This window comes from Mycteria americana, chromosome 18 (assembly GCF_035582795.1).
Source record: "Mycteria americana isolate JAX WOST 10 ecotype Jacksonville Zoo and Gardens chromosome 18, USCA_MyAme_1.0, whole genome shotgun sequence".
NCBI lineage: Eukaryota > Metazoa > Chordata > Aves > Ciconiiformes > Ciconiidae > Mycteria > Mycteria americana.
In genome coordinates, this window is record NC_134382.1 from 7802034 (window position 1) to 7824715 (window position 22682).

At 51.1% G+C, this 22682-nt stretch overlaps 2 protein-coding genes across 3 annotated transcripts in view; one reads left to right on the forward strand and one right to left on the reverse strand.

Moving 5' to 3' along the window:
- LOC142418506 (tyrosine-protein phosphatase non-receptor type 11-like) overlaps positions 1-14071 on the forward strand; it is a 61529-nt gene extending 47458 nt beyond the window's left edge. The window contains exons 3-16 of the mRNA XM_075520427.1: positions 490-684; positions 4066-4258; positions 4367-4486; positions 4796-4909; positions 5339-5435; positions 6031-6110; positions 6833-6988; positions 7990-8121; positions 8363-8517; positions 8908-8975; positions 9881-10032; positions 10251-10351; positions 12048-12167; positions 12609-14071. Coding sequence (XP_075376542.1) covers positions 490-684; positions 4066-4258; positions 4367-4486; positions 4796-4909; positions 5339-5435; positions 6031-6110; positions 6833-6988; positions 7990-8121; positions 8363-8517; positions 8908-8975; positions 9881-10032; positions 10251-10351; positions 12048-12132 — 1648 coding nt within the window. The 3' untranslated portion in view covers positions 12133-12167; positions 12609-14071. The remainder of the gene's footprint in view (positions 1-489; positions 685-4065; positions 4259-4366; positions 4487-4795; positions 4910-5338; positions 5436-6030; positions 6111-6832; positions 6989-7989; positions 8122-8362; positions 8518-8907; positions 8976-9880; positions 10033-10250; positions 10352-12047; positions 12168-12608) is intronic.
- Positions 14072-15281: 1210 nt separating this feature from the next.
- On the reverse strand, positions 15282-20314 carry RNF223 (ring finger protein 223). 2 transcript variants are annotated; one of them, XM_075520428.1, is made up of 2 exons: positions 20080-20314; positions 15282-17185 (listed from the first exon to the last, which is right to left on the reverse strand). In XM_075520428.1, exon 2 carries the CDS (start codon positions 17145-17147, stop codon positions 16338-16340), a length of 810 nt encoding a protein of 269 aa, XP_075376543.1. In that variant the 5' UTR covers positions 17148-17185; positions 20080-20314; the 3' UTR covers positions 15282-16337. The 2 variants fall into 2 exon arrangements, with proteins under 2 accessions (XP_075376543.1, XP_075376544.1); XM_075520429.1 differs by lacking the exon at positions 20080-20314 and adding an exon at positions 17524-17874.
- Positions 20315-22682: the final 2368 nt, after the last annotated feature.

The window sequence follows — 22682 nt, forward strand, 5'->3', positions numbered from 1 at the left end:
GTAGAAGCATTCCCCTGTAGAAGAACCCCCTGTAGAAGCATTCCCCCACTGTAGAAGAACCCACGGTAGAAGCATTCCCCTACTGTAGAAGCATTCCCCTACTGTAGAAGCATTCCCCTACTGTAGAAGCATTCCCCTACTGTAGAAGAACCCACTGTAGAAGCATTCCCCTACTGTAGAAGCATTCCCCTACTGTAGAAGCATTCCCCTACTGTAGAAGCATTCCCCTACTGTAGAAGAACCCACTGTAGAAGCATTCCCCTACTGTAGAAGCATTCCCCTACTGTAGAAGCATTCCCCTACTGTAGAAGAACCCACTGTAGAAGCATTCCCCTACTGTAGAAGCGTGGCCAGCATGAGCGGCATCTGAGTGAACGGAGAGTGCGTGGTGCAGCTTAAAGAGGTGTTCAGGAGGCATCTGGACTCTGAAGGCCAGTGCTGGGTTTCCATTCTCTCATGCTTACAGTCTTGTTTGCCTTCCTTCCTCAGAAGAAACGATGAGGTGACGCACATTAAGATCCAGAACACAGGGGATTACTATGACCTCTACGGAGGTGAGAAGTTTGCCACCCTTGCAGAGCTGGTGCAGTACTACACTGAGCAGCAGGGGCTGCTGCGGGAGAAGAACAGCAATGTCATCGAGCTGAAGTACCCTCTCAACTGCCAGGACCCCACCTCGGAGAGGTAAGCCACGCTCTCTGACAGCCTCTCCCGGTGGTGGTGATGCTGGCTTCCCAACTGGCTCAGACCCTACAGCTGCACCTGGCCGGGGTTCGGAAAGAAGCCCGAAACAGAGTGTGTTTGGGTGTGATTTAGGTTTCGTGACCCGAAAGCTCCGCATCTCTGGGATATGGTTCCCTAGCTGCTCTGCGTGCAGAAGCTGGCTAGATAACATTAGCAAGGCCCAGAAGCTGATACTTGCTCAGGGTCAGCGTGTGCTGATAAGCCTTCTCTAGCTTTTAGGCAACTGGGAACATGAGCAGCATGAGTCCATCTGCAAAGGGTCCTGCAGGTGTATCCTAGGAGGCACGCAGCTTTGGCTTTAAAAGAAACAAAACACATGCAAGTGACTTGTGTCTGCCTGCAGAACGCTGGGTAGAAATGCCCTGAAAAAAGCCTTCTCCCATCCCATCCCAGTCTGTAACCGCTGTTCATCCCAGTAGCGACACGGTGTTGTCTTGCGGGGATGGGGATGGCCGACTCGCTGTGAGAAGCAGCTTGCCTCGGGCTACTTCAGGATGTTTCCACCAGACGATTAGTGACCTTCTTTCCTCCCCTTCGTCTGCGACACTCCAGTGACCCCTTTTTTTCCTTTTCCTCCTCCTCATTTTCCCCGGTGTCACGTGCAGCGGCTGACACGGTGGGTTGGAAAGGGGAACGCCTAGTCAGGCGGCTGGCGATGCCAAAGCAGGCCCCTAATTACTCCAACTTCAGCAGCCGGGGTAAGGCGAAGCGGTGACTGGTCTCGGTTCCTGAAATGGAGCAGAGGCGATCCCCTCCACGCCGGCATGTGAGCCGGCTGGGCCGAGGCGCTGGGAAGTCCCTCCGGCTCATGGGCTCCCTTGTTGCCAGGGAGGTTTCTTTGCTCCTTCCAGACTGCAGTGTGAAAAGCAGCCTGGCAGCCGCTCACGTTAGCAGAAGGTCTGGAAAAGTGGAAACGCCCTTCAGCTGGGTTTCCCCCTCTTCTCCCGCCAAGGAAAGTCTGGCTCGGCAAGGAAGCTCCCTAAAGATTTCGGCTCCAGACCACACATCTGGTGGCATCAGGGAGAAGAGAGGCGAAAAGGGTCCAAGTCCTCTAAAAAGGTGTCGGAATATAGCGGGATGCGTCAGGGTAGCAGTGTTTCCAAGACCTGGGCCTGACTAGCAGCAGTGCTGTAAGCGGGGGCTGAGGTCCCTCACCAGAGACGGGCCCTTCTGCCCTCTGCAGCAGTACAGCTCCTGCGGCCCCGTGATCCCAGCGCCTTCTCAAGCCTTCAGGAAGGAGTCTTGCTCTTCACGGGTCTTCCCAGTCAGGCTTGAAATGGCTGCCTTTGCAGCATGCTGAGTCGGGACTTGAAAGGCCCAGCATCACCGACTGCTGTTCTATAAACTTGGTCCTCTGGGACGAAGTTGCTGAGACGTGACGTGATGCCGTTGCGTCGCCCCTGGAAGGTTATTTTGAGCCTCTCTGAAGTCCTGGCAGCTTGGCTGGCTGGCCAGGAGCCAGCATCTTCAAAGTGGGACCTGTGGCATCTACCCAGAGCCACAGCTGAGTGTTGATGGAGCGTGGGGATCGAAGGCTCCGAGACAAAAAGAAACTCTGCTTCGCTCCAAACTGTTATATGTAACTACGGAAGGCTGTAGCAGAGGGCTAGCCCATGAAGCATGCCTGCCCTGGATGGCTGCTGTGTGGGCAGGGGAGACGCTGCCTTGCTGAGCTGCTGTGCAGCTGTCGTGCTTTAACCCCAGCCGGCAACCAAGCCCCCCCCAGCCGCTCGCTCGCTCCCGCCCGGTGGGATGGGGGAGAGAATCGGAAGAGTAAAAGTGAGAAAAGGCATGGGTTGAGACAAAGACAGTTCAATAGGGAAAGCAAAAGCCGCGCACGCAAGCAAAGCAAAGCAAGGAATTCCTTCACTCCTTCCCATGGGCAGGCAGGGGCTCAGCCATCTCCAGGAAAGCAGGGCTCCAGCACGCCTAACGGGGACTTGGGAAGACAAACGCCATCGCTCCGAACGTCCCCCCCTTCCTTCTTCTTCCCCAGCTTTATATACTGAGCACGACGCCCTATGGTATGGAATAGCCCTTTGGGCAGTTGGGGTCAGCTGTCCTGGCTGTGCCCCCTCCCAGCTCCTTGTGCACCCGGCAGAGCAGGGGAAGCTGGAAAGTCCTTGACCAGTGCAGCAACAACTAAAACATCCCTGGGTTATCAACACTGTTCTCAGCACAAATCCAAAATACAGCCCCATACCAGCCACTGTAAAGAAAATTAACTCTCTCTCAGCTGAAACCAGGACAGCAGCAAAGGCCAGGTGAGCTGCCTGGCCAGAGCACAGGGCTAACACACGGTGCTGCGGTTTGGCCATGCCCTCTGCAGCTCAGGAACGGGCAGATTATCGTGCTTAACCCCCAGGCATTGTGGCAAGGCTGCTACAGGCTTCTGACCGAGCCGGTTGAAAGATAGCCTGCATTTCACTGGGACTGCAGTGTAAGTATGTCAGCAGACCAAGAGAAAGGATTATGAGAGATTAGATGGAGAAATAGGGGCACGTGCATGCAAGATGTACGCAGACGGAGAGGTGGAGCAACTCATGCCTGTGCGGTGAGGCTTGGGAAGAGCTGAGCACAAACTTCTGCACGTTGGAATCGCCGCTGGCCAGAGACGTGGCCGCGGGCAGGGTTGGAGGGGACAGTGGGGAACCCAGTTTTGCCACTCCGAGCAGCGTGCAGGGCGCTTCTGTTCTCCCTCAGCCGGACCTGAGCTGAGGTTAGCGACCTGGGAGGGGAGTAACTACAGCTAGGAGGACCCTTCTGAACATCCTTCCCAAACTGCGTCAAAGCAGCGTGTTCCTGGTCAGTGTTGTCCATGCTCTGTGTCTGATACTGTCTGACTATAGCCTGCTGACTCCAAGTCTTCTGCTTTTTCTTCCATATTAAAAAAATAAAGGAAAACGTCGCCACCTTCAAGTAAGAACTGCCAGAATCATGTTTCTTACAGCTTCGTCGGAAGCTATCCCTAGATGACAGTGCTTGTTATACATCACGTGGCAGTTTAATATACTGCCATTTATATAATGGCGGTTTAATATGCCATTTCACATTTGGTTGGAGGATTGAGCAAAGTCCTGACACTTCCAGCCTCAGGCTAAGGTATTGATGTGACATTGCAAAGTGCTGGAGGAAAGTCACTGGGGACCGTTTCTAAAATAACTCAAGCCGGTGTCATGCCAGTGGGGAGAGGAGTCAGACTGGGAGCCTCGAAATGGGTTTCCCGTGAACACCATCCCCAGCAGTGAGTGTAGCTCTTGTCTAAAGGCAACGCTCTGTGCCTTTCTGAGCTGACCTTGCTCTCCGTTGCTGCTCCCCAAGGTGGTACCACGGGCACCTCACTGGCAAGGAGGCAGAGAAGCTTCTGACAGAGAAGGGGAAACCAGGTAGCTTTCTGGTGCGGGAGAGCCAGAGCAAGCCGGGAGACTTTGTATTGTCCGTGCTGACAAATGAGGATAAGATGGAGACTGGAGACCGAAAACCACACGTGACCCACGTGATGATCCACTACCAGGTAGGAGACGTGCTGTCCCCGCTCACCCTGCGATAGGTGCTGGGTGGGTGACCCCGCTGGGAGCTGTGCATTGGAGTCTCGCTGGGGTTTTGTCGTTCTCTCCTGCAGCCAGACGGGAAGTATGACGTGGGCGGAGGGGAGAGGTTTGACACGCTCACAGACCTGGTGGAGCACTATAAAAAAAACCCCATGGTGGAGAAATCTGGAGCTGTGGTTCATCTGAAGCAGGTAATAGCTGCTCTAGCACATGTTTGTTGGTTCTGGGCTTGCCCAAACTCCTGGGGGAGTGCATAGATCGGCCCCTGCTCTTTGGGAACTCCCTGCCCCCAGAACATCCCGCTGGCTACTTGTCATGCTTGTCCAGGCTCACACTTGCCAGAGAGGTCCCTGGCCCCGCACTCAAGGCCTCGGGAACGTCCCCAACTCCTGCCAATACCCCCAGGGATCAGGGATTCGGGAACTGTGTTTTCAAGGGGAAAGTTTTCTGTCTTTCTGTTATTGAAAGTGATTTCTATTCTGTCTTCATCTGTCTTTCAGCCATTCAATGCCACGCGCATCAATGCAGCTAACATTGAAAACAGAGTGAAGGAGCTGAACAAAATGGCAGATCACAGTGAGAAGGCCAAGCAAGGGTTCTGGGAAGAGTTTGAGGTACGGGATGCTCCTGTGCTCTGTCCCACTTGTGCCTGTGGGTGAAGAATATCCTAGTTGCATGGGACTGTCGTGGTTTTCCAGCACTGAGGACCTCTTCTCAACACTGTTGCTCCTTTCCCCGTTTTCCGTGTTCAACTGAGTTACTTCCTGGTCCTTTTTTTTCATTGCCTTTTCTCGTGTCCGAGGCAGTTTCCTCCTTCGTCATCCTAGAACTGCATACCTTTTGTTCCCTGCAGGGATTTGTGCCTTCTCCCCCATTAACTCTCTCATCAAGCTGCTTCTTGGCTCCTTTTCCCTTCCTGCCAGCACTCCCTCTGCTCTTCTCAGCATTAGGAAGCCAAGCAGCTTGTGAAAAGAGCCCTTCCTTTGCCTCTGACTCTCCTTATCCGCCCAGAACAGTTTGTTCTTGTGTACTCTGCTCCACAGATGCTGCAGCAGCAAGAGTGCAAGCTCCTCTACCCCAGGAAGGAGGGACAGCGACCAGAGAATAAGGCTAAGAATCGCTACAAGAACATCCTTCCCTGTAAGGAGACACTGAATACTGGTTTGGTTTTCTTCACCATAATTTCTGCAGCTTCTCTGGGGCTAGTTAACCCTTTCCGATCATAGCTGGCTTGGAAGGAGGTGTGCACTGCCCTAGTGGAGTGCTCCAGTTAGTTCACGGCCTTCTCCATCCCCTTTCTAACCCGGCCATTCCCTCTTGCATGGGAAACAACTGGTAAGTTGCTCTCCTCTTTTTGTGCTGTGAGTCCAAATATGCTTCAGATCTCAAGTGTAGTTCAAAAGTCATATGGAGCCAGAGCTAGAGCCTCCAAAGGAAATACTGGAAAACTCGAGCTCAGGTTAGTCTGCAACACTGCGTATCACTAATACCCATCCAAGTTACTAGATTGGCAACATAGCTGTGGGACAGGTAGCGTAGACTACTGCTGTCATTAGGAGAGCATTTTACACCCTCTTCTGCAGTAGTTACCCATCTGACTTCATAGGAAGAGCCTTGTGGGAGCCCTTGCTGGGAGCCACTGTGACCGCCCTACTCTGCCCTGCCGCAAAGCCCGTCCGTGCTCCGGTGCGTGGGACTCGCTCCTGTGTTCATTCTGGGCTCTCTTCTCCTTCAGTTGATACCACGCGGGTGGCACTCCGAGACGTCGATGAGAGCGTGCCTGGGTCAGACTACATCAACGCCAACTATATCAAGGTACTTGGGAAAGGGAAGACAGCATGTGGGGGCTGGCTTCAGCCCAGTGCTATGTTTCTGGTGGGTAAGTGCAGTAATGGTGTAAGTCTTGAGGGAATGGCCTGTCAGAACCAGTATCTTTCACTGGGTCCAGGCCAAACACTGGATTTTTCTGCTGTATCCCAAGGGATCGCATCATTCTACCGTGTCCTATTTGCGCCTGTCTAAGAGTTTATCTCAGTCCCCTCCTTTTCTTACCTGTGCAGGAGGTCCTAGGGGACTGACCCAGACTCTCTGTCAGTGAACATTATCTCTGAGGTCAAATTATAATTGTCATCTGTAAGCTAAGAGCTGCTTGAAGCTGTATTTCCAGCAATGCTGCTCTGGCACTTAAGCACCAGCCTTTGGGAAGCCTTCAAGGTGCCTTCATTCCAGCCATGTCCTCCTGCAACTTCTGCAGCTGCCTGCTGGCACGAGTCTGTTGTGCAGTAATGTGCATTACAGCAGCATAGAGGTCCCTGGGGGCAGGCAGACCATTTTACTGGCGACTCTATTGAAGCTGGTGATGAGAGCGGTTGCGTCCACCGGTCTGATGAATAGAGGAAAATCAGCCAGCTCAGAAATCCTGCTTGGCAAGGCGCGCTGCCTTTGCTGCTAAAGTAGAGCAATTCTCAATTCCTGACTCCAGCATCGTTGGCTTTTTTTTTTTTTTTTTCTTTTTCCCCCTCTCCTTTGCTCCTCAGAGCATCCCTGAAGATGGAAGGAACTCGGAGCACTGCAAGATCTACATAGCCACCCAGGGCTGCCTGCAGACAACAGTGAATGACTTCTGGGCCATGGTGTATCAAGAGAACAGTCACGTCATTGTCATGACAACCAAGGAGGTGGAGCGGGGCAGGGTGAGCACTTGTAGGGTGCTGTCCCCAAGCCTGACGGTTACCTTGTACCTTAGTACTAGCTGCTAGTACTAATAGTGTTTCGTTAAGTTGTCTCTGGCTAGCTTTCATTTCGTTTCTCCTCTGTCTTGTAATGTTGCTTTAGCTCTTCTTCGTGAAAGAAGCGTAGCACTTTGCTCTGCCAGTCTCCCCAGCCCCATAAGTATTAATGGGGTGTCCCTCACATGACTTGCTTCAAGGCTCTGGGGAATTGCAGGTGGCAGAGAGAGAGAGAAAGCATCGTGCTTGTTACAGCAAGCTGCCAAGCGGGGGGGGGGGGGGTGTGGTGTAAGCTGTGTGAGGGACAAAAGTGATTCTACAACCTATCTGTGTACCACCTGTATGCATTTCACTAAGAGCGGGTTGATAGGGGCCAAGTAACGCAGTGAAATTCCATGCAGAGCCTCTTACCAGAACAGCCTTCCCTAGGAAAGAGAGGAGCCGATACGATTGGCACGAGCAGTTCTCCTGCGGAATGAGGGGGAGGCTGCGCCTGCAGCAGCCTGGTGCAGAGATGAGATGCAGATAGCTCTGCTCACAAGCCTTCTTTTGTACTGGCAAAGTCACTGTAGCAAAGAGGGGATGGGCTGGAGGACAGGAGGGGTATAGGCAGACTGCGTAGCCCCTTGGGATGGAGGTTTGGCTCAGGAGTTAGGCGATGACCAGACCAACAGCTCAGGTGCCGTGTGTCAAGACTACGCCTTTGGCAAAGCGATGCCTACCTGAGGCTGGGGCGAGCTGAGGAGGGAGATTCCCCTAGGGACCGCGTCCTTCATATAGGAATGGCCCCTTCTGGTACGTCCCCAGTCCAAAGGAAATGCTCTGTGTGTATGGCTCTCCTTTAAACCTCTACACTGGGGCTGCACGCCCTTTGAATGCAGCAGCATCCCTCAGCAAGGCGTTCGGGGGTTCGTCCTCCAGCTCCCCAGTCTCGACTAACGAGCAGCTATCTGATGTTGCTGCAGAACAAATGCTTCCGTTACTGGCCGGACAAGAGCTGCACCAAGGAATACGGGTGCATCTGCGTGCGAAACGTGAGCGAGCGTGAGGCCCAGGGCTATTACCTTCGGGAGCTGGAGATCTTGCGGACTGACAGGGTGAGTCCTCTGCTGCTGCCTGCCCGCTGTGCTGGGAAAGGGCTGGTGCTGGAACCCCCGGGGAGGGAGCTGTGGCTTTTCTGTTTGGTTTGGGGATTTTTGTTTGTTGGTTTTTTTAATTAATGGTCCCACCGCTGAAGTTCTGGGCCACTTTGCCCCAGCTTTGATAAAAAGAAAGGAAGGCGAAGCCTCCTGGTAGGTGAGGTTTTCTGACTAGGTGGTGGCTCTCTGCTCCCTGCAGGACGAGCGCCCGAGACTGGTGAAGCACTATCAGTATTTTAGCTGGCCAGACCACGGGGTGCCCAATGAACCAGGAGGGGTTCTGAGCTTTCTGGACCAAGTGAATCGGGCACAGCGAAGCATTCCAGACACGGGGCCGATCATAGTGCACTGCAGGTACGAACCAGTAGGCTGTCAGTGGGGCACTGCAGGGATGGGTAATAAAAATGTGCGTCTCTCTTTTTTTTTTTTTTTTTTTTTTTTTACACCTGCAGCTAGGTCATCATGTGAGCTGGTGGTGGGCAACTGGGATATAAGTATACACATGGGAAAATGCAGCCTTCCTCCAGAGCCTCGCTGGAGATAGCACAGGGAAGAGCAGGCCTGATCTGGAGCTCGTAGCTCTGATGCAGCCTGCTAGGCTCAGCATTTGGCTGGGCTTGTCTTATAGCAGCCGTTCCAAATCTGCCAAGGACAGACCAGGCACGCAGATGAGTTTTGGAGCTGCGCTGACTAACTCTGGGGAATGTTTCTTCCTGCAATGATTTTTTTCTTTTCTCTTTCCAGTGCTGGAATAGGACGCACAGGCACCATCATAGTGATAGATATTCTGGTGGATATTATTCACAGGCAGGGTATGTCTCCCTGTCTGTCTTGTGGCTTTCACCGTTTGCCTTGCTCTGACCAGTTACGGGATAACCTGCTTTTGTGCAAGCAGTGGGTACATGCTCTCCAAGCAGTGGGTTTGACTTGTCCGGGAAACGGGACATGGCATGGGCTTAGCCTGAATGCAGGGTGAGGAGGGCTTGTGCACCGTGCCCAGTTCCCCATTTCGCTGTGGGCCAAGAAGCGGAGCTCTATCGTAACGAAATGTGAACCCTCTCCAGACGGGTGTGCGCATGGACGGCCCTCTAGTAAGGGAGATGCTTTCAGCAACACAGCAGAGGAGAGTCTTCTCATAGGCATCGATGGGGCCAGGATTTCAAGGTCTCCTGGAAAACCCTTTTTTATTGAGGGTGGGGTGGGGGGAAACAGGTTCAGTAAGGATGTAACTCCAGTAGCCCTTTTAGAAATAAATCCCCCAAACTCTTCTGTGTAGAAGGGCTCTTACCCTTACCTGAAATTCTAGAGTATGTTATGGAACCCTCCGTGGTATCTCTGGGTCTGGTCTGGAAGCCTTGAGGCAGGAGGATCCTCTTCAGCAATGGCTGTATCTATTTCATAAACCATGCAAGGGTGGTAAGTCTGGATCTGGAGAAGTTGCCTCAAAACAGACCTAATTCCCTCTCCCCTTGCTCCAAGCAGATCAGCCCTGCCTCAGCCATTCTCAGTCCAAGGTGCTCTGGCAGGGGGAGGGAAAAAAAAAATTTTTTTTTAAATCTCCTGGGCACGATGATGCACCAAATCCTTTCACAATATTCCAGGGCTTCGCTGACGCCGTGTTCAGCGAGATAACTGAACGCTTTCAAAGCTGTCTTAAGAAAATAATTTTTCAACCGAATTCCCACTCCCTAACCCTCACCTTCTCACTCTTGATCAGGTTTGGACTGCGATATTGACATCCCCAAAACTATCCAGATGGTACGCAGGCAGCGTTCGGGCATGGTGCAGACAGAGGCACAGTACAAGTTTGTTTACATGGCTGTTCAGCAGTACATTGAGGTTGAGCAGAAGAGGTTGGAAGAAGAGCAGGTGAGTTCCGTTCGGCTTGGTTGGAAAAGCAAGGGCAGAACTTGGCCCCCACCAACAACCACTTCCACTCCCACCTTCTCCCTGGAACTCCAATACTGCCCTGAACACACGGAGATAAACCCACACCCCCTGCTCCCCCGCTGGCACGTGGGATCTTGTAAGGCTTTCTGCTGTAACGGCTCTGAGTGAGGTTTTATCGTCTTTGCTTTCTCTTTCAGAGGAATAAAAGGAAAGAGCGAGACTACTTGAATATCGGCTACTCTCCTATGGAAAAAGGCAGAGCCAAAGGGCAGCCCCCTTCACCACGCGCCCAGTCTGGGTAAGCTGAATGTCTCTCTGCCAGGGCCACCAACTTCTGCAGCAGTAGAGAGAACACCTTGAGCAAAGGCCCCGGTATTTATCCTTTGCCAGCCTGCCTCTCCCGTACCTGAAACCTGACCGGTTGCTGGCTATCGTATGGGGATGGCTAAAAATAAACCGGTGATCCCACCACCCTGTCAGCAGTGGTGGTAGCAGCCCACCTTGCTTATGTGCTACACTTCTGCAGCTGCTTTGGAAAGGAGAGGAGGAAATAGATCCTAGCCTTTAGTGACTAGTGCCCCATATCCTGGGCTCTGGAGAACGTCTATGGAGAATCTGCTGGAGAGTGAAAGTGTGCTGCTGCCACTGAGGGAGTTTTACAGCAAGATCTGAAGGAAGATGAGAAGAGAGCAGAGGGAGGTGGATTCGCACCCATGTGGAGAGGGAGCATGTGCTAAGTAGCATGAGTTCCTTACATAAGCAGAGATAAAATACCCCAAATTATGTTTTTCCCTCTTGTCCCAAGTAATGGGATACCAGTGAGTGATGGAGAGGGGGTTATAAGTTGCAGGTGAGTGGGTAGGGACATATGTCAGTTATATAATATCAGAGCTTTTGGGCACCTTGAATTGCGGGATGGGTTTTGAAAGAAGAGATGGCTAGGCAGGAGCAGAGGAGTGGGCGTTAAAGTGGAGGCAGAAATGCTGTTGCTGGGCTCACGCAGAACAAAAAATCCAGCTGAAGAGAAGAGGGCAAAAGGAGATGACACACGTTCTTCTCTGGGCGTTGGGCAACCGCTGGAGCGCTGGTGGCTCCTGCCCGCCGCGCCCAGCCGTGCACCGTGCCCAGAGCTGCCTCTGCGGGGAGAGGCAGAGCCGGAGCCAGCAGCCGGGATGCTCCGGGCTGGGGCTCGGGCAGCTGCCGCCCTGGGAGCGGGGAGAGGGCGGGAGGAGGCAGGGACGGGTGCTGCTTGGCTCCCGTGGCACCCCACGGGCAGGCGCGGGCAGAGCCGCGCTGGTCCTGCGGTGCGTTAGTAACTGCGAAGACCTTGCAGTGCTAAAGGGAAATCTGGATCCTTCGCTGGCATTATGGACCTTCCAACCCCTGCTGGGTCTGGCTGGTTGGGATCTTCCCTGCTGGACTCCGGAAATGTTTGTGTCCTGTTTAAAATGCCCAACTTTGAAACTGCAGCTCTGAATAAATGAGGGTGGGGAGGACTGTGTGGGACTGAGCCGAGCAAGGCGAGCTCTACGTGGCTGGTGCTGTCGGCTCCAGAGAGCTCCCGTGAGTTCAGCTTTGGGTTTCAAACCTGCTTTAGAGGTACTTGGATCTGGCCTTTGGAGCAGCTCTCTCTTTCCATTAGATTTTGGAAAATCCAGAGAAATTGGGTGTGTAGAGAAATTAAGAGTAGGAAATACCAGGAACTGTATCTGCCGATCCTGCAGAAACTTTGCATCCATGAAAGGCTGACGTGTGGAGGAAGGTTCAAGGCTCCATCCCCAAGCTGTATTTGAACCTAGGAGGGGTGGCCCAGCCAGAGGGAGAGAAAACAGGGATTGAGAACAGCGGGTAACCCCATGGCGTCCTGTTTACAAGGCTGGGGAGGGAAAAAGGGAGCTTGGGCGGGCCATTACCTGCTTCCCACTGGCCACCTGCCTCTGGGAAAAGATCCAGAGCGGTGAGGCTGTTAATAACAAGGCTTTGTTTCTTGACAGGGTTGACGATGAGTCAGCTTCCGTCTACGAGAACCTTAACATCAAAAGCCCAAAGGTTCCAGGGATGAGTAACACAGGGCGATAAAGGAGCCGGAGGTGAGCTGTATGGAGGCTGTACGGGTAGGAATGCTTCCCTTGATTCACGGAGAGTGTCACCGCAGTCTGTTTACATTGCGTTTGACCCAGCTCCTCTTGAGCTCGGCTTACGCAGGTCTCTGTGGCTCTGCCTGCATCAGGGAAGGCAGCTATGCTTTGATGAAATTTGACGGAGCCTAAAGATGTGGCCGTGGGCAGCTGCTGCTGGGAGAACAGGGGGAAATGGGGTCATGAGATCTCAACAGGGAAACACGTTTACAACGTTAGCGGTGTGGGGGGGAGATCTGCTTTTTGGGCTGTTATATCGGGAAGCCGTCAGACTCGAAGAACAGACTGTGCGATGTACCCAAACAAGTAGGAGAGACTTCACACGCTGGGAGCGTCTCAGCTCTGTAACCTTATCAATGCGCTTTCCTCCCAGTTATAAACCGTGCCACCCTTCTTCCTTCTTGTTTTGGAATGCAGGATTTACAGTGTTTACGTCCACCCTTTCCAAGTTCTGCAATCGCGGACAATTTTTTTTTGCCCGTCTTGCCTTCCCCAAGCACCTTGGATTCAGCAAGGAAGTAAGAAGCTGACTGTAAGAAGCAAGCAGAGTCTGCGCCTAAGAACATGCCTTGACCTAACTTATTCACAAGAAGAATCTTCTCCCATTCTCCCCTGTATCAGTATGTTGATATTTATGTGGAAGTGCCTCTGGACATTCATTAGGGCATCAAGGCTCAGTTTTAAATTTTTTTTTTTTTTTTAATTTAAGATTCTTATTTTTTACACACAAATTGATAAAAGGAATGGAAATGACTATCTGCTTAGGAGCTTTCCCAGGGTTGCCCACTTAGGGCGTTAGTAAAATGTTAGTACACTTTAATGTTTTCATTAGGTCAATCATTTCTAAGCTAGAAGTGTTTTTAGACTAAATCCTGGAGTAACTTTGCTGCCTGTGAGGGTGAGAAATAGAGAGCACTGCCTGGGCCCAGGTTTTTGCACCTCTGTTGCTTCCTCTTTTCACACTTCCTTTTGGCTGTACCAGTTCTAGATTTCTATGCAACCCTGCCAAAGCACACGGAGCAATCCCTGCTGCTGTAGTACAGCAGACGCGCGCGCGTGTGTGTGCCTGAGAGTCCGCTAGCCGCTCTGCACGTGGGTTTCGTAGCAGAATTGAGAGACAGGGGTGAGCGTCTCCATCTTGGGCTGTGTGGGTCTGAACGTTGAGCTAAGTGAAATCTCACCTAGCTGATGGGTGCCGAAGAGTCGGAAAGCAGCTTTGACTGTGCGCTGTGCTTTTAGTCATCCCTAGCGAGTAACAGCCTAGGAGCTGAACTAATCTGAGCTGAACTTTTTGAGCTGGGCCCCTCTAAGCTTGACGCAGCTCTGCCGTTACCTTGCTGCATGACCTCTTTTTTTCCCCCTGCAAGTATATGACAAGGCAAGCGTTGTGTCTGCTGAGCAGGGGTGTTGTAGGAGTGTTTGTGACTTGACCAGTGCCGTGAAGATGAGTGTGTCGCTGGGTGGAGTATTCCAGCTCTGTTGATCAGTCTTGACTTTTGACTGCCAGTGCTTCCTGCTGTTCCAGCCCTAAGGCCTGCAGAGAGTCCTGCTAAAGAACCCCTTCCTACAGGATTCATCCGTGTCTGAAAGCGTGCTCTGTGGGGAGCCCCGGCTCTGAGTGCCTGTGCCCGAACCTCCAGAGCACGCGTGGGGCTGATGTTGAAGTCCTCCTCGGTCTCTGGAACTGGGGGGACTTGCTGCGTGGTTGGGGTATTAGTGCCTGGAGTGCCGGCTCCACGTGTTGAGCAGAAGGGGTTGAACAAAAGCACAGTGACATACCTTGGCTGTATTTCCTGGCTGGTCTTTCTGATCCCTTGTCACGGGGACAGGAGAACTGTTTATTTTTATTGCACTTTTAATAAATGTTGAATATTCTCAAGGCTTTTTTTTTTTCCCTTTCTTTTTTAAGTAGTTTGCGTTTTGGGGAAAGCGACTGACGGGTGGTGTGGACGATGGGACATCCTGAATGTCTCCCATCACCAAATGCGACTGTTCAGGGCCCTGTTTTCACTTGCTTTGAATCTTCCTTTTGGCCGTGCATGAGTGAGAGGTTCAGCTGCGTGTTAGCTAAACCTTCAACCTCTGCTTCCAAGTACACGGTGAGAAGGGGACGCGCAAAGGGACAGCCCCCACAAGGGTGCTGTGACAAGCCACTAGGAACAGTTGGAGCTGTGAGGACATCTCCGTGGCCCGTCGGCCACCGTAACAATAGATTTTTATGAGGCTGAAGATGTTATTTCCCTGTCCCCTGCCCTTAGGTCTCATCAGTGGGAGTTGAATGGTAGCAAAGATGTAATGAGAAAGCACTTAATCTCTACTAGTGTCTATTTGCTGGGCTTAGTCCCAAAAGCACCTTGGGTAAAATGGAAGTGCCTTCTCTGCCTTAAGTCTTGGTGGGTCACTTTTTCCAAGGACATACTTCAGCTGGTGCTGTGAAGATATCCTTTCCGTGGCAGGCACGGGGGAACGGACAGGATGATACACGGGAGAATCCCTGTCAAGCCCAATGACTTTGGCAGAAGTTGTTACAGTGCCTGGAGTGGTTTCTGGAGACACGTGGCTAGCACAGATAATACCAGCCTGCAGCCCAACAACAGAGGTGTTGCAGATACAGCACACGCAGCAGCTTTCCACAGAAGCTTTGCATAGCAACAGGCTTGAGTTACTTCTGCCGTTGCTTCAGCCTGTTCTATTTCAAATTAAATTTTCTGGAAAGGGAGACTGGAAGCATCTTTCATCCAGCTGGGAAGAAGCAAAAGATGAGCAGTCTTTGCAGCTTCTCATTTTTCAGGTCAAATCAGGTAAACACAGAGGGAAGTCGCACCTGGGACGACACTGCCTAGATGGTAGTGAGTATGAATTTACAGGATAAAGCTGTCCACGTGTGCGGGATTGTATAATGCTGGGACAGCTGATGCACGGGCCCGAGTACAGACATGCCGCCCGCTGTGTAGCTCCGTGATCTGGGAATGCAGCTGGACTCGGGACTGTTAAATGAACACCTCCAACTGCAAGTAAGAAGGGAAATGTGGAGTAATTGCTACAAATTGACACTTCGCATTGTATAAAACATAATTTAATACATACACATATGGTACTTGCATACAATACTGTCTTACATCCATGTGCTTGAATAGAAAACATTTAATTGTAAGCCGCCTTCATCGTGAAGACTTTTGTTAATCACTGTCAGAAGATCACTGCATTAAATAAAAATATAGTGTAAGCAACTGGCCTGTGTCTTAATACTGACACATTTTAAGATTAGGAGGGTAAAGCTGTCAAAAGATGGAACTTCTATCGTTTTGGCAAGAGTTTGCCTGTGAGAAGTATGAGTGAAGTTCGCCGGTGCAGTAACGTGAGGGGCAGGGTCGTACTGCTGCGTCAACGTGCCGCACAGGACTCGCCCCCTGTGTTCAAAATCGCTTCCCAGGTAGGGATGAGCGACTTTTTATTAAGCATCTTCTTAGGAAAAACGAGTAGAACGGCTGCTCTGCTCTGTTGCAAAGCTCGTCAGGACGGTAACCCGACTCGGGTGGTGGGTAGCATTGGTAGATCCATGTTTGGTCAGCAGGAGGCAGCATTTACACCCCAACATTGACTAACACAAGGGAAATGTTTCAAGCGTGTGGAATAAGGATAATTTTCATCTGCTTATACGACTTTGACATGTCTTTACCCTCCCAATCCCAGCTCCTCTTAGGAATAATCATGTAGATCCTTCAGTTTGCAAAAATAGCCCTTTATTCCCTAAGGGAGTTAGAGGAACGGCACCCACTGTCATCTGGTATCCAGCCAAGACAGCACACGGCCGTGTGCCACTTGAGGCAAACGGTCCTAGAAACCTGTCTGGTCCTGTCAAAGCTCTGGTTTCCATGGAGAGTTTGGCAGCAGGATGCTGAGGCAGCTCCTTGGAGCATTCCTGGGCTGGAGGCAGCTTGGCAGGCAAGTATTTCAGCAGAGCTCCTGGAGGCGGACGCGTGTGTTCGAGCGCAGGCACAGGAGGAGCGTGGGGAGCGGGCCACGGGGTCTGCCAGCAAACCAAGGAATGCCGTCAGGGCAGTAGCCCCTGCTCCTGCCTCCCCGCCGCGCCGCGGGGAGGGAGCCGACGGCCTCGCCAGACGGGAGCGAGGGGCTGCCTGGCTGCTACTGGGAAGGGAGTTGTGTCACCGGCGCTGCCACCGTGGTGTGTTTAGGGGGAAGATACTCTGGCCTGCTCATCGCAACAGTCCTTGTGAAGCAGCGGAGGTTCCCCGTCTTCAGGGCACACTGCACTGGCCACAGAATGATGCAGAACAGGATGATGATCAACGCAGAGAGGAGGACTATGCGTTTCCAGTCATCGCACATGTCGCAGCGGGACAGCCTCCCGGCTAACCCCGTCGGGGGGGCCTCCGGGCTTTCTGGCTTGCTCATGGCGACGTCGATGGAGATACACGAGTCTGGATTCTCCGGGTCATCAGATGACCGACGGCAGCAGAGCTTGGTCCCTTCCATCCAGAGCACCTTCTCCTGCTGGAGTTCAGGAGGCAGCGTGGCAAGGAGCTCCTTGCTGGTCTCGAGTGCTGGGGCACCTTCCAGAGGGATGCTGGTCAGCTGCCTGCAGAAGGGGCAGGGGAGCTGGTCCTCTGGTTGGTTTGGGGGCAACCCTGTGCTCAGGCGGGCAACACACTCCAGGCAGAAAACGTGGGAGCACTGGAGCAGCTTGGGCGTCTTGAAGGTGTTGTCATAGGTGTTGAAGCAAATGGAACACTCAACAGGGGAGGCTGGCTTCGGAGATGTTGGGTTTGGAGAGCCTGGCTTGTCGGTTGGGGACCTCGCCTTCCTCTTGCCATCTCCTGGCGAGGTGACAACAATGGGGCTGATGGGGATGGGGATTTCACTTGGAGATGCAGGGACTGGGCTGGTAGGAGAGTCTGGCGTGTTGGAGTGCCACAGCTGCGTGAAGCACGACATGACGGAGCCCGGGGAAATAAATAGAGCCCTGGGAGACTCTAGAAGAGAAGAAAACCACAGCCTTCATTTTAAACAATGTGAAGACACCCATCACCAGACCTATGTTTAACCCCTTAAAAGGAACAAAGAGCAAGTTCATGACTTCCACTGCATCCTGAGCCTGGAATAGATCCCTGCTAGAGATGAGAATGAGGTAGCCTGTTCAAAGCTGCGTACCGAAGGGGAAGTTAACCATCCTGCAAAGAAGCAAGCAACCAGCAGAGATCCACCATCCAGCCAAAGCCTTTTCACCAGAACCACCATGGAGTTATAGATGGGTGCAGTCTTTCCCCGTACATACCTCCCTCTGGGCAGAAAAAACACAACAAAAACCTACCCCAGCTGGTGCTCCCCGACACCTGAGCAGGGAGGAGAGCAGAAGACTCCATGAGGTCAAGTAGGGACCTCGCTATGGCAGTCTATTAGTCTGGGAGGCACTCATATTATGGTGGCAGCATGAGCAAGGCCTAAGAGACAGATAACACTATTCAGTTGTGGAGGTAGCAGGGGGTTGAATCTCTTCTCTTTGGCGTGCTCAGACAGAGCTTTGTGCCTTCAGTCATGGTTCTGCACGCTGCCTAGCAGGCAAGCGAGGCACCACTCAACGATGCCGCCTGGTTTTGTCTATCCACAGCGGGATCCAAACTCCCTCGTGTCGCAGGAGAACCCAAGGGAGGTGAGGGAGCACTGCTATCGTGCAAAGTTTGTTCCATCCTCGGCCCCCGGCAGCACAAGAAGCATCTCTGTCTTATCACCGTGACACAGCGAGAAAAGCAATGTTGGAGGAAATGGCCTTGGTGCCAGAGCAAGGGGAATTCTCCGCTGTTTCCTTGTTGCCCTGGTTTCCCTAGGGAAACACAGTTCTTCCCTGCCCTCAGCCCTGCAGGAGTGCCAGCACGGCCCAAGCCTTGCTGCCTGCTGCCACGTGGGGTGCAAAAAGTTCTAGCAAATCGGTTTACAACTTACTCCAGCCTTTTCAGCAACCTCAGTATGACCTTGAATCCCAGTTATCCTAGGCTAGACATGCAGCTTCGCATACATTCTGATATTCAGATATATGACTTTTCAGCTATTGAGCACTTTTACCTGAAAGCAAGCGTTTAGCTGGAGGAAATTCCCAGCAACAGCCCTGATGCCGTATGCCTGAGGAGCATTTTTTTAGGATGTGTCACGGAACTAGCTAGGCTTGATTCTTTGTGTTGGGAGATTTACCGATGACAAGCCAGAGATGTTCAGATTGCTGCTGTAATTATAGGTCTCCAGTCAATCCAGCAATGGCTCACCAGCATGGACTAGAGACTCCACATCTCAGCCTAAAAGGCTAATTTAAGGTGTCAGAAAGACGGTGGATTCCTCACATTGCACCAAAAAAGTCTCTATTATTTAAGAAAGAAGTATTCTCCCCTCTCCCATCACAGCTAGCATTGCCAGAGCTGAAACCAACTTTAAGCACTTTCCTTCTTTTTCTTCTCTTGTTCTAAATGAAGAAAATTTTGCGAAGCCTCTCCTCAGGTTACATTTTCAGTCACAGACTATCTGCACTTTTCAGCAAGTTGTAATGTTTTTGTAATGTATTTTTTTCTGGCTACAGATCACCATGCATGTTTTATCACAATCTGGCAGATGCTGATGAACTACAAATCCAAGCCCAAGTTGGCACAGAGATGAGGGAAACCCCTGGTTTTTTGTGGTTTTTGGGGGTTTTTTTTGTGTTTTTTGGGTTGTTTTTTTTTTTTTTTTACTAAATCTTCTGTTTTGCAGAACTCCATCCCCTACACCCAGTTCTTTGCACTCCCTCAGCTTGGAGTGTTTGTCAGAAATTATGAGCTGCAAAACCAGTGGCAGAAGGTAACCTCAGAAAGAGCGAGCCTTGCTTATGCAAACTGTAATTTCATAACCTCTGTGAAAAAGCTGTTCTGTTGGGTTTTTACTAGTTTGTAATATGACAGCTATAGCAACAGCAGTATCTGGATAGTAAACTTGAGGAAGTTTACTCATAACAGTTGCTTTTAAATGAAGATACAAGCTTTTGCCCACATTTTTTTCCCTTTGCTAAAGATGATCGTGACGCTATAGAGGCTTGTTAGTTTTAATAAACTTAGAGTCTACTTATTTTTATCAACGTCTTGGTGTTATGTGCTGCCTCGATCAGACATGACGCAGGTAGTGGACTTAAACTGGGAAGAGACGAAGAGCAGGGCACAGAGCCGAGACGTGGGGACGACAGTTTTAATTCATGCTCTGCCACCGGACAGGTCAGCCTCCGCCTGCTTCTTGTGTCTGTTGATGCCAGAGTGCTGATGCTCAGGAAGTTAAGCTGGGTTTGGGCAGCAGCTAACGCAGGGACCAGGCTTTCTCCGGGGCACTGCTCAATGGGAGCCAGTCGCTAGAGCTGGGGGGTCCCGATGAAGACACGCAGCGTGGCATCTCAATAGAATTAGTTAGGGCTTGGGGGTTTTATTTGTTTTTCTGTGGGTTTTTTTTTTCACTACACAATCACACGATTTTTTTTTTTTTAAATACAAGACAATATCTTCGGTTGTTCAGACCTCCGTGGTCACACTGCATTTCCTCAGACCCTGCAGCTATTTACCTTGCTTTCCCAGCTATTTACCTGGGCTTTCCAGAAACTTTGGGAACGTCAGTAAATAACTAAACCATTCAGGAGAGACACATCAACTCAGATTTCAAACTAAGTAGTTAAGCACTTTTTACTTCCCAACAAGTTCTAGAAAACTTCTTTCCGCACCATAAAACCGGACAAAAGAGAACGCGCAGTTAAGACAGCGGCCAACGCTGTTCTGTAATATGATTCCCAAATGGTGTCTTTAACTCAGAGCGACCGAATACACGGCAAGTTAAGAGGTGTACAGCAGATAAAGTCTATAAATACCTGTTCAGAGTGCTGTTTAGAAGCAGACAAGCATGTTCTGGGCTCTTGATTTCAACCCCTGAAGAGTCTTCTCTCCAGAGGATAGTCTTAGGCTCAGGGTCTTTTGTATTTATAAGCCGCCTTCTGGTATTCGAGCTTCCCCGGTAGCTTCCCGAGTCGTTTGCAAGCACGGTAGGTCTGGCAAGACAAGTAACCTCTAACAGCTCCCTGTGTGCAAGTGGCCCTGCCGCTGTAACTCAAGTATCTTTTATACCTTCCTGTCTAGAGGTGATTTACCTGCTCCACCTGCCTTTCCCCATCCCCGCTGAATCACTCCATTGGCTGCCAGCGTGCTCCCGCTCCTGCTCCGGCCGGTTCCTATGACAAACAGGGCAGGCTGGAATGCTCCTGATAAGGGGCAGCGCTGCCGAGGACACCCGCCTGTGTCTGCCCTAGGGAAGCGATGGGAGAAATGTTGATTTCTTCATCTCCTCCGGACGGGGAAGAACTTGCCTTCTGGACTTGCCTTCGCTGGACTTGCCTTCTGCTTTCTGGCAAATTCTCGCAGTTCTTCGGCTAGCTTTGGGGGTTTTCTAATCGCTTTTCATAAGCTGGTCCAGTTTGTGCAGATGGACCGGACGTGTTTTCACAGGGCAGCAAATCCTCCGAAAGAAAATTTCAGGACACCTCAAAATGGCAGCTATTGTTCTCTTGTTTCTTCATGAAGGACAAATAATTTGAAAATGCCTTAGATTAACAGCAGAAACGAGCTTCTGACAGTCAAAATTCCTGTGATTGGGTGAGAAAAAAATTGTTGCAATAGAAAAATCCAGTATAAATTTGAAAGCCGGAAAGCTGCTTATAAATTACTTGAACCACTATATACAATCGTATGTCTGCTTCAAGCTCCTATACGATTGTTCAAAATAATACTGTATGGATTGTCACAGAGGAGGAATTTCATTCTTTGCAGCTTTTGGTAGTAATTGACAGAGAAATATTATTTGACCTGCGAACCTTTTGCGGTTCAAAGGACATCAGTCCATGAGCCAGAAAAAAGAGCCAATGAGTTTACACTCGTGCAGATAAGGAAACAAGTGTGTGTGTGGGAAGGGGGGGGGAAGTAACAGCCAAACATTCAAAATTTAGTCTAGGTCTTATTTGTTGCAAATACTACTTTTCTTTGTTCAGTTTCTCAAAAAAAAAAACCCAACACAAGGTGGTCTGTGGATTTTTTCAGGATGGTATCAGGAAGTCCCTTCTTAAAAAAATGGTTGAGAAACTTGACTCTGAAAAATGTATGGAACTGTATTCATCTCTTGGGACAGAGACGTGTCGGAATCCCACAGACTTTAGTGGCAGTCAGATACAACTCGCTTTGGCTTCCACATTCCTCTGCTTCAGGTCACCCTGTTCACTTCTAGTGAGCTGAAGTCCAAAAGGAGGCTTTGAAGAATACGAGAAGCGTGTTGCAATTACCAGAGTTTTAAATCAGTTTTAGGATTTCAACTAAGGTTACCTGATCCTTCCACACCTAGAAGGATCTGGTCTAGAGCATTTTTCCTCCAGTGGATTCACGATGAGCTCCATGGGTGACTCTAGAAGACAAACACCTCAATGGAGAATGCAGGTCAAGACTAAACTTTCCCAGATCTGCACCTCAATGGTATAGGTCCCTCGGTGGAGCACACGTATACCATAGGAATAACAATCCATACGCGAGGCTGAGCACGCAGTACCCGCACGCTGCACTCCCCCATCTATTTATGTTGCTGTTCAGGGATGAGTGAGGCTGGGAGCGAGCACTGTCTACAGCTGACAAAGCAGGATGTTTGACGAATGGATGTGCATCGGATTTTTAAAAGTCTCGCTCACTTAGTCACTTGCATAAGCACTTTGGTAAACTGGGCTCAAAATGAACAACGTTTCAGTAACATACGGGGGTACGTTACGTTCGGTAACGCACTGAGGAACAACGGTCCTGGGTTTGGGTCTAGCTGAGACCCTCTGCCCTGGTAGTCAGTGGAGCAACACCGATTCACTTTTTCATCGTGCTCTAAAGAAAGACATAGGCACGTTTTAAGCCCTTTATCCCCTGACAAGCCCAGGATTGCTGACCTGCAGCGTGAGCAGACTACTGCCGTCGTTTCCCTGTTTCTGAGGCTGGTTTCCCGTCGGCCTCAGCGTGACTGCTGCGTGGAACGGGCTGAGTCCAGCCCAGAAGCTGAGAGCCTGGGGCAAACTGGGCCACCCCCCACATGCCCGCACACTCCTCCCTCTGCGAGGATACGCTGGGTACGCGAGGCACGGAGCGTGCCGAGACCTAGCACCGCACTGGGATGACGATCAGGGCTTGGCTTCCAAAAGTGAGTGGGAGGCTTGCTGTTATTTTTATCTTCTGCTTGGAGGACTAGACTGAGCACGTTAGGAGCTGGTCTTGGGTGGATCCCAGAGGATTGGGAGCAAGCGGTTGTGGGAGCACATACTTTCATGTTTGCACTTAAAGGAGCAGTGGTACTAAGTAGAAACAGTTACTTTATTAATACTCTTATCTCCTTGAACTCGCGTTACACGTGCACACCTCAGGTGCTTCTCGAAGGTATTCTCCGCGTACAGGTGTCGGG